Genomic DNA, 11,867 nt, shown 5'->3' with positions numbered 1-11,867 from the left:
TAAAAAAGGCATGAGAGAAACATTGTTTTACAAACCTTACGACTTAATTAAAAAAATTAAATTAGATATTTTGCATATGAAGGCATTGTAATGTTTACTGATTATCTGCCAAATTTCATTAATGTTCCCACACTAATTTAAAAGTTATAGCATGATAACTATAACAAGCATAAAATGGTCAGGATATCGGTCCCAGGGACCAACTCCGGGTTGAAAGAGTTAAACCTTACAGCATGTGTTAATTTTGGATGGACCAAATTGTAGTTCTTTTTGTATGTGAATATTCATATTTATTATATTATGTACAAGCTATTCTTTTGAGCATTACTGGGTTGTGTTTAAAATTTATACTATTGCAAATGAATTTAAGGACCTTGTTGCTATTTATTTATGTTTTTTATTAAAAGTTCTTGAACAATTACATGTATGTTTAATTATTTTAATGGGTGTCAAATTTTGAGTAGAATTTATTTTAATTGTAAATACTTTATAGTAATAAGTTTTCAAGATGCTGCTGCTTTCATATATATTATAATTGCAGGAATCATAAAAGTGATATTTTTGTAGCTTTTTCAAAAGTGTTTTTCTAATATAGTGGTATAACAGCATTGTTGTTTTAATATTTCTTCACATACTTATTATTTTAGGATTCCTTGGAAGACATATGTCTTATTGGGACTTCTAACTGTGGGTACAATGGGTCTGTCAAATTCATCAGTTGGATATCTCAACTATCCTACTCAAGTTGTCTTTAAATGTTGTAAACTTATACCAGTTCTAGTGGGGGGCATCATAATACAAGGTAACTTATGTTTTTTCATATTTTGGTGGTATTTATCATACTTCATAGAACACTAGAATACAGCAGAATGCTAACTTTTAATTTCTCTCAGTGTGAAAGAGTTAGAGGTTGTTCATTTTCTAGTTAGCTTTTGGAAAACTTAAAACTAGTGCTTGTTAAAATGTGTATTATATCTAAGAAATACAAAGTCATAAAAGGTAATTTGGTTCATCATGGTAACCCTCTCACACACAAAAAAACATCTATGAAAAATTAATGATGTAAGTGAAACATAACCATTTATATTCATATAAGTATTCATATATACAATTACTGAAATAGGCATGAATTTTACCATTCTGTCATTTTACCATAGTTTAGAACATAGCTTTAGTCAGATATATTGAAGTACATTTTTTCTAAATTTTTATGCAGGTATTATGACATTCTTTTTAGCCTAGTTTTGAAAGGTCATAAACATGTTCTGATAATTTTGCTCAGGTGAAGATACCATATGCTAGAAACTTGTACCACTTTGGCCCTGTGTCTGATCCTTCATGAGGAGGGGTATGCCCATTTCAGAAGATGTTGCAGATTCTTGAACTAATTGATGTGAATTAGAGTTTTTTTCTCCCATATAAATGTTATTTGTAATAGTCTGTGATGTATGCAGCATTGGGTTCTAATATACCATACTGTAACATATTTTTCTGAATTTTGTTTGGTAAATGAGAATTCCTTTTGTCCTTTCTTATGTGGATATGTTTTAGAAAAGTCTCCTCTCAACCTCAACAACTAATAAAAGTCACAATAAAACTGTAAGCTGACAAATAAGTGTGAAGACTAGCACTGTTTTTTTTTTTTGTGTGGGTGTATGTATGAATAAAGATTTTATTTATTCGTCCCTTTATGTTTATTTATTTCTATTGCTTCCCATTTTAGATTTAAACTCTGCATAACATTTCTGGTATCTGCATTTTATTGATACATTTGAACTTATTTGTCAGGTATCACTGTAACTAAAGGATTTGTTGTTGCAGAGTTTATTTTGAATGTGCTTCTTTTTCCATTTGTCTTTCTGGTACTGTTGTGTTTCTAAATCAGTTTCATGGAAAAGCACATTCTGAGACCATGTAGAACTTCCAGTGGTGAGGATTAAGTTGCTGCTGAAGTGAAGACTTAAGTCAGATAATGTGACAAGGATTAGGAAATACACTGTCTTAGACCTAGAGCTTTAACATTGGCAATGGTGAGAGCTGTGTTTGAATTCTCGATCTGTCTTTGGGGCAGTGAGGCTGATGGGCATCTCACTGGATTGTTCTGGGCACCTTTGATAAAGTGTTACTACATCATAATATCTCATGGTGTAATACTTGTACAAAATGTAGTTCTAGTTAGTTATATAGGAAGGAAGACAAAGTTAGTGAGAGATATAGTCAAATAAATCTGGTCTGTATGTTTGTAAGTTTAGTCATAAAGAACATATAGTGGTGCTTTTTTTTTAAAGTGAAATTATCACAGATTGTATTGTAACAACAGAGTAGAGAAGAATAATTTGTCCAGTCATTTTTGTTCTAAAGTAATTGAACAAACCTGTGTAGACTTGACGAAAAGAGATGATTATTTTAAGCTCTGGATACAACTGTGGTGACAAACAGTGTAACATAAGTGAAATTATCACAGATTGTATTATAACAACAGGATAGAAATGAATAATTCATCTTGTCAATTGCATTCTAAAGTAACTAACCAGACTGTGTGGACCTTGATGAATAGAGAAGGTAACATTGCTCTCGTCATATTTCATTACAAAAATAAAACTAGTGGATGAAATTGTTTAAAGTCTGACAAGAAAGTTCCAAAAAATATGTAGTTTCAGAAAAATAAAATATTTAGTTTTATTTTTTTACTATTTCTAATAAAAAAAAATGTGTTATATAATGTAGTTATTTACTCTCAGACTCTGAATAGTTCACCTGCAAGGTGATTTTTATATGAAGTATAAAAATACTATTGATTATCTTACAGTTTTCACATTACATTTGCATAATCTGTAGAATCTCCTAAATTAATATCAAAAGTTTTTTTAGGTAAATTTTTGTATTTTATTTTCCATATTTTTCTACTATATCACTAACTCTACCTATTATCATCAGTGTACAATGTAACAAAATGTTTGAAATTTAAAAAATGGAAATATGTACATACTTTTTAGCTCTTTGTAGAAGTCTTTTGAAACTTGTGTTTTAATATTCATAATTTCAAGTTTTTATCTTTTCACTTATAGTTTATTTTTAATTTTCCTTTCCAGTTCTTTGTCTTTTATTATTTATGCCAAGATGACAACTGGTGCCCACAGGGCTTTATTATTATTATATGATGATTACCGTGCAGAGACTCATTTCATTAATGCTTTGCATACGTGAATGTTGCCATCTTGTTTAGACACTTTCACAATCCAGGCAACAACAAGTTAAACATATAAAAATCATTAAACCTTCCAATACAGTACTTCCCTCTTCTCACAAGATTAGCTATATTCTCATCCAGTACTGTCCTTTATATGCAAACGTTTCTCTTTACGCATGCCACAAGCCTTCTGTCCCCCCTTATTTGAATCAAATGATTCCAACATGTATCTCATGTAAATCATCAAGCATCACTTTTCCACTAATAGGAGCATGACATACTCACATGATGCATGTGACTCCTTCTATACGTCTCTACAGAACTATCACTTTTCATTTGGCAGTGCTTGTGCTTGGATGTGTTTCTTTGTTTGTTTCAAGTTTCACATTCAACTTTAGTATACTCGTGAAGTGGTTCTCATTTAAATTACCTCCAAGTTTATTAAGACTGTTTCTTCACTTTAGTTTAATCCCAGTTTATTACAGTTGCATTATTATTAATAATTTCGATTTTAGTTGACTATTCTCGATTATGAATTCCAAAGTTCATGTTACCACTTCAGGAGTCACACCTGCGACTAGTGCTATGTCACAGGTCTCGGCAACCTGGTGTTACATTTATCACCATTTATTTGCAGAGAGATTGAATGTTACATGGGTCAGCCTCTATCTCTGGACCTCGCCCCACTTTCTCCCAAACATGCTCAGCCTGTTCAGGCTGATGAGGATTTGGATCACCTATTTCCACCTCCTGATTTTGCTGTGCCTTCCCATGCCCCTCCTAAGGAGTCAGTTAGTCCAACTATGGTATTTTTGGATTTCGTGTCTCAGGTATGTGATGTTTTATCTCCTACCCCTATTTCCTATTAACTGCATCCTTCCTTATTACATGATCAATCTTCACATCCCTATTTGGTTTTTCCCCCTTCCCAAATGTTTGGGTCTATGCTGACCAATTTGCCTCGCAATTAACTGATGGAATTAGCATGCCTTGCCCCCCCATGGGCTTTGGATCAGTTTGTTCTTGCATATCATTGCACAGACTGTCCTTTTCTAGACCAACAATTGTTAGGTTCTATTGTACCTGTTTGGGGGTGGTCCCCAAATCTCCTGTACTTCTGACCCATGCCCAATTTTCCCATCTATGTCTTACCCTCACACCTCTTTTACAGTATCTCTTTACCATTCATCTTCTCTCTGAGTCTCTCCACTGAAATCCTGAGGGGTTTTCTGATGACATCCTCTCCCTTCTTTCCTCCATGTGGGCTCATTTGTCATCTTTTGCTATGGCTTTGCAAATGTGGTTTCTCTGTTGTTAGGACCTTCTAGGTTGTGATGCGACCTTAACTTGTGTCTGTTTACCAGCATCTTATCTTCGGGATTTACATATGGCCACATTTTTTATGCCTTGCATATTTGACACTATCCCTGAATCCTTTAGGTCACGAGTTGCATCATTAACAACATCAGTCTATCGTTTCCAATCTTGTTGCCTATTTATCTCAGTCAGAACCCAATATGGCACCTGTTGCAGTTTACAATCCTTCCCAACCCTTACTTGTCTTACATATCTTTGGTTCATCCATCACATAATGGTTTACCAATTTTATGCCCTACCGTTCGGTCTTGCTTCTGCCCCTTATGTTTTCTATTGAGTGGTGAAAGCTTTTTCTCACCATCTTCATGCTCTGGGGCTGCGATTCCCCCACTATGTGGATGATTGACTTCTTCTGGCTCATTCCTAACTGGAGTTGTCCATCCATACTCATTAGCTCCTTCACGTGTCTGCTCATGTGGACTGGTTAATCAAATTCATCCTACCAAATATCTTGTCCATTTAGGTGTCCTTTTCAGTCAGGCTCAACATTCTCCTCTATGACTTCATTCCATGGAATTGTTAGTTTGTCATGCCCTTTGAGCTCCCTCATTTTCTGCTTGCAAGGTTCTGTTGCTTTTGGAGATGTGGTCTTCAATGATGTCACTGGTTCCCCTTGGTCATGCACACGTGTGATCTCTTCAGTGGGTTCTTCACGTTCAATGGAACCTTGCTTTGGACCCTTGGCTGCTCTCATTACCCTTCCTCATACCCTGTTGGACAATCTGCTTTGGTGGTTGGACAAGGCCCATACATCGGCAGGCATCTTGCTTCCTCCTCCTTGTCTAAATTTACATCTTTTCATAGACACATCCTTTCAGGGCTGAGGTGCATGGGTCAATCACCAAGAGGCTTTGGGTCATTGGTATGTCAATGAGCATTCTTTGCATATCAAAGTCCTCAAGTTTCTTGGGGTCTGTTGGGCTTTAAATCACTTCCTTCCTCTCACCAGACATTGTCTGATGATGATTCATTCTACGGTGGTAGCACATATCAATCACCAAGGGCACCTGGTCAAAATCTTTCTGTTTTCAGACATTGGATCTCCTATACTGGACCTACATGCACCATATTCATCTCATTGTGTGTCACATTTTGGGTGCTGTCAATCTCGTAGCATATCATATTTCCTGCCCCGACAACATTTATCTGACAGAGTGGTCTTTAGATCCTTTCATATTCCAGTGGCTTTGCAATCTGTGGGGTTTTCCACACATAGATGCATTTGCCACAGCTCTCAATCACAAATTACCCCTTTATTGGTCCCCTGTACCTCATCTTTGGGCTCTGGCAGTCTATGCCTTCAGCTAGGATTGGTCCCACAAATTTCTTTATGTATATTTTCCTATCCGATTGCTTCATCAGGTTGTCTCTCTCATCAATACCACTCCGTGTTGAGTCCTTCTGATTGCACCCTATTGGCCAGCTTAACTGTGGTTTCCATGATTACACCAATTGCATCTTTTCCCTCCAGTACCCATTCCCTTGTCTCCCTCTCTTCTTTGTCAACCTCAGTCACTGGTTCTACATCCTGCCATTCACGTCCTTTGTCTTTGTGCCTTCAGAAAGATGGCTATAACCATTCAGTGCAGAGTAGGGTGGTGGTGATATCCTACAGTATGCATTATACAATCATTAAGGATTGAGACATCAAATTGCAGTTCACCCCTTCATTGGAATCCCTCATCCTACCCCTGCATTGATGTCAGTATCCCATGGCTGGGTTTTGGATTTAGAGTAGAACCAATCAACATCAGTCTTCACACATGTTTATGATTGTCTAAATTCCTCCCTCTATTATACTCCTTCTGTGTTATGTGTCACAGCAGAGGTAAGGGGAATTGTTCCAGTTCTGTCCTTTTTGCTATCCCTCGTCTATCTTATTCCGAGTATGTTATTGCTTTTTAGATGGTTCTGGCTAGTTTCACTGTTGGAGTAAATTTATATTTAATAAACATCCTTTTGTTACCGATGTTGGGTCCTCGGATCGATATATCAAAGCTAACATGTGTCACGTTCTGGAGTTGGAGCAGTTCTAGATTCCCTCTGAATTTGAGGTGAAGACTGTATGATCCTCATCCTATCCCCACATGGATGTCAGTTCTCAGTGGCATGGGTTTTGGATGTAGTTGAAAAGGGACATGGTGATAATGAGTGGCCTGAGCATTGTGAGACTTACTGGGGTGGTCTCTATGGAACTACAAAGCATTCATGGATATGATTGTTTCACAAAGTTCTGTGTGAATTCACCAAGGGTTGAGCAGAGTAGTGAGACATGTGCACTGGAGGAAGTTCAGAGCATTTCATTACAATGCCATCAGGCAGAGGAGGCGACAACTTGTTATGGTTCAACAGAAGCAGGAGCTAGTCAAGAGTACAAGGGAAATAGCCCCTGCTTTAACTGTAACATAACAGGTCACTTGTTTTTCAAATGTCCTTATCCTATCATCAGCAGTACCATAGAATGTGTGCACCTTTTAGACCAGCACCACAACAGATGCAGGAAGGTTGACAAGCAATAGCTATTCAGCATCTACTGGTATAAAATAGTAGGATCTGATTTGGCCACAACCTTGGGTGAGTGCAGCGGTGAGTTTGTACCCAGTGCCATGATGGTTGGTTTGGAAAACCATGGTCTTTGTATGTGCCTATAAAGATAAATGGGCATGAGGTTGAGTTTGTAGTGGATATTGGTACAGCTAGAACCTTAAATAACCTAACTATGTATATCAGGCACTCTTTGAAAGCCACCACTTCAGAAAATTATATGAACTATGTTTTTATGACAGGTGACCAGATGGATATGAGTGTAGAGGCATGTCTATGACTTCATCTTGGCAAAATCACATACTAAGTGAAGGTAATTGTTTTTTATCTGAATTCAGAGATTGATATCTTAGGGATAGGGCTACTGTGAAAATAGTGAGTTTTGCTTGTGTAATAAGTAAACTGCAGTCCTGCAATAAAACTATTCAATGCCAACTAGACTTGGCCTGAAAACAGTGGACTATGGGTATGCACATTGAATAGGATGTGATAATTTCCCCTAAAGTGCAAAAAATATTTTATAGTATACTATGTACTCAGTTTATTGCATTTTTGTCATGGTGATAGAAACAATGCATAAAACTCTGTTTTCTGTCTGAAAGCAAGTTGCATTTGCTTAAACACTAATCTGTCAGATCATGTGTGTTGTACCAATTCTAGTTTGTAATCATGGACATTCTGATATTCAGTTTCCAGTTGGAATGGTCATTGGTACAGTAACAGAGGCAGAAGTGACATAGACTAACCCAGTAGCTAATGTTACAGCCACTATATCACATCCAAGAACAAAAGCACAATTTCCAGAAAACATGATACCTCTAATTAAAAATTATGAAGACAATCTTTTGAACTGAACGTAGAAATTTGAAGACAGTGAATTGAATGGGGTGAGACAACTGATTGGGCTAGACAACAATCATACATCATCACATAGACACAGTTAACACATGTCTGATAAAACACTGCTGTGCAGGCTTCCTTGGAGCACTAGGAATATAATCAATGTTGAAACTGAGCAATAATACAACCTTCAAGAGTGTTTGGTCATTTCTAGTGATGATTGTAAAAAAAGAAGGAAAGAATGTCATGATTCTGTGTGGATTTCAGAGGAGTGAATGCAGTTTTAAATGTTAATGCTTTTCCTTTCCATGCACAGACAAATATCCGGAAGCACTAGAAGGTGCCCATTGGTTCAATACACTAGATTTGGCTTCTGAATAATGGCAAATCAAACTGGATGAGAAAACTGTAAGACTGCTTTTTGCATTTCAGAAAGACTATATATGTTCCACATCATACCATTCAATCTGTGTAATAAATACACCTGCTACTTTCAAGAGGTTAATGGAGTTTACACTTAAAGAACTACACTGGAAGCGATGTCTCATCTATGTGGATGACACAACTTGTCTTTGCCCACATGTTTCAATGAGATTGATATTCCATTGAAACAAGGATGCAGCCTTGAATTGGAACCAGGAAAGTGCATGCTTATATATATATGAAAGTGCAGTTAATAACTTTTGCATTTGGTAGAGATGGCAGTCCACTTATTCTGCAAAGACTGGAACAGCCAAGTACGAGAGTCTACCTTCTAACAAATGAGAAGTTTGCATCTCTGTAGGTTTTCTGTTGTATTATTGATGGTTTATAACCAACTTTGTTCAAGTTAGATGTACTGTCTGCACTGACTAAGGTTTATGAATACTGAATATGGACTAGGGAATGTGGAGATACATTCCAGTCTCTGAAGCACCAGTGTAGGCTTATCCTGACTGAGTTTGTCTATTCATCCTGGATACAGACACCATTGACAGTGGAATTGGCTCAGTTTTGTCAAAATTACAGAACAGAATGGAGCACATGATCATGTATGTGAGTTTTATGCTGAGTGCCAATATTGTACAACAAAGAACTGCTTTTGGTTGTAGTTTTTGTCCAACATTACTGCCACTACTTGTATGTTAGGGTGTTCACCATTTAAGTAGATCATGCTTCACAGAAGGTATGATTTTTGATTGGATTCTAATGTTACAAGAATACAACTTCATTGTGTAACACTGCCCAGAACAGCAATATGGAAATGCCAATGGATTAACTTGTCAACCAGTGAGATCATATCTTTTTGTTGAATGTCTGGATCCTTGGCACCACATTGTGCTTAGCAGTGATAACAGACCATATGAGAAGTGACAACTCTGTGTTGAATGGACACTAAGAATGACCAGTCAGAAACTTTGGGAAGAGCATTTGAAGAACCCAGATAATAGCCACTTGCTGTGCAGCAAGTTAGTGTACACCCATTACAAATTGGCAAATATACTACTGATGTGTGCAATATATGGCACTTATATGGTCAGTTACAATTGAAAGATGGCATATTGTATTTTCAGTATGAACCCTGACAAGTGTTAGCCAACCATATGATGCAGCTAGCTGTCTCCAGAGCTCTAAGGGTGGAAATATTTCAGACTATGCATAATTAGGGACTGGAGGCCACCAGGGAGTGTCATGCACTATTGCAAATGAGCAGAAGTAGTTTTTATGGCTGCATTTGCACAGAAATGTTGATGGATAGTGTATAATTGTACCAAGTTTTCTGCCCAGAGGAATAACTAGCCATGTCAGGCAAAACTCCATCAGAGAATTGTAGCATCTCCTGTAGAGAGAGATGTTAATATAAATCATCCTCTGTCTGAAAGTGAAAGAGGTTATTATTGATTAATTCATCAAGTGGGCTGAAGCTTATTCATTGGCTGAAACATTAGCACAGTTCATTTTGTCTGAACAATGGATTTCACTTGCTGATGTATCTGGAGAGATTTATATGAGTCAAGGAGCATACTTCATCAATCAGATGTTTGCAGAGTTTTGCCTAGTGTTGGGTATGGTGAAAACTCGAACTTCACCATATCATCATCAATGTGATAATCTGGCTGGAAGGATGGTTCAGACTGTTAAACATTCTTGTTAAATTTCTTAACCCTGACCTAACTGATTAGAATGAGCACCTACCATATGCCATGATAGTATATAGTACAATAAAGCAACAGTTAACCGGGTGTTTTGCAAATCACCTAATGTTTGGACAAGAAGTGCAGCTCCCAGTGGATCTGATGTATGGTTCTCCAACCAGTGCAGAAGTACTACAGTATCCACTGGAATATGTAGAACGGTCCTGTTTTGCAATAGCAGACATACATAAATTCACATGACAACTAATGGGTAAAGTGGTTGTATGTAAAAAGAGATGCTTTGACGAAACATTAGTGAAATGAAAGTTAAAACCTGGTTACTGGGTGAATTGAGACAACAATTCAGTAAAGTGAATAATGAGACTCAGTGATCATGTGGCATGTTGAAAAAATGAAAATTTATATCATTAATGAACTTCTTGAAAACTATTTACTCCAGAAATAAGAGGTGGATGAGCAAGCTGACTCTGATGACAAGAGTACTGTGTCAAACGATCTTACCTCAGCTGATGAGGAGGAATACACTGTTAGCACATGTCTAGCTGTTCATGAAAAGGAGCAGTTAGTCTGCTTTAATGGTCAGCAGAGATTATGCTCTATTGATCATTATGGCTGGGATTCTAGACATAGTTAGGACAGTCATTTGACTACAAAATCAGTCACTGAAATGAAGTGGCATTCCTTGCTTACTGAGCGATCAAGTGGTGTTTCACAATAAGATATGCACATAGTACATCTTGTGTAAGCCACTTTATTACTGTTTGGCTTGGACAGTTGTGTGGAAACTTTTGGTTGAAAAATTGACTTCTTAAACGGCATTGTGACCCTTGCTTTTAGAGCTATTGAGCAACATTTAGTAGCGAGACATTGGTTAAATGTTTGCACTTATTTCTTGGTCTATTTAATGAGTTGTAATGAATTTCTGTGGAGCAGAATGTGAAAAACTTGCTAGATACATAGTTAGGACAGCTGATCTTGATACATATAAAAATTCAAGGGAAAGTTACAATTAGATTAATCTGTTAATGATGACCAGGGATTCTGAGAAATAAGCTGAATGGACTTAGCAGTCTGTCATGATATAAAAGACTGGTTGTGAGTGAATATTTTATTTTGTTATAATAAAAATTAAAAGCAGACGATTGTAGAAGGTTTTGTTAATAACTAATTGGTGTCGAGAATATAGAAAGTGGCCAGATGACTATGTAATAAAGACATAAATAGCGTGAGACGAGTGGGAAGCAGCAGACAGACAGTATTAGACAGATAAAAGTAAGGAGAATATAGTTGGTGTGAAGTTAAGTAATGTAAAAGTGATAGGCTAATGTTATATATATATATACATTAGAGTGAACCTAACAGTGCAAAAGTGAGTAAGAAAAAAAATAAGTTTATTCTGTCAAAGCGAAATTCTAAAGTAATTGAATCAGCCTGATTGCAATTTGACATAGGATCTTCAAAAGCAAGAAAACCACAATCGTAAGTGAATTGCACCAGACTAATATTGTGACAGTATTAGAGAAAATAGTTTGGCTTTTCAAATGAGATTCTAAAGTAATTGAACAGGCCTAAGTGGACTTTTGACTAGAAGAGAACTATACATATACTGATCTAATGTTTACAATATGCTTATATTCTCTATAGTGGGAATACACTATTGTACATAAGTTTAACTTTTTCCATATATATATATACACCTAGGAAAAAAGTTAAGACACCCCAAATATTTTTCAGGATCGCTTATTGAAAATAAGGTTTAATTTTCATGATGTTGAGCAATG

The 11,867-nt window shown here is 36.5% G+C and overlaps 1 protein-coding gene across 7 annotated transcripts in view; it reads left to right on the top strand.

The window, feature by feature from the left end:
* The window catches only part of LOC106461874 (adenosine 3'-phospho 5'-phosphosulfate transporter 2-like), a 52,922-nt gene that overhangs the window by 12,660 nt on the left and 28,395 nt on the right, over positions 1-11,867 (top strand). For all 7 annotated transcript variants that reach the window (XM_013921738.2, XM_022388954.1, XM_022388953.1 and 4 more), the window contains exon 3: positions 648-802. In XM_013921738.2, coding sequence (XP_013777192.1) covers positions 648-802 — 155 coding nt within the window. The remainder of the gene's footprint in view (positions 1-647; positions 803-11,867) is intronic.

The sequence above is a fragment of the Limulus polyphemus genome, unplaced genomic scaffold (genome assembly GCF_000517525.1).
Source record: "Limulus polyphemus unplaced genomic scaffold, Limulus_polyphemus-2.1.2 Scaffold1050, whole genome shotgun sequence".
NCBI lineage: Eukaryota > Metazoa > Arthropoda > Merostomata > Xiphosura > Limulidae > Limulus > Limulus polyphemus.
The sequence above is the reverse complement of the archived record's forward strand: the minus strand, read 5'-3'. Positions and strand labels throughout refer to the sequence as shown.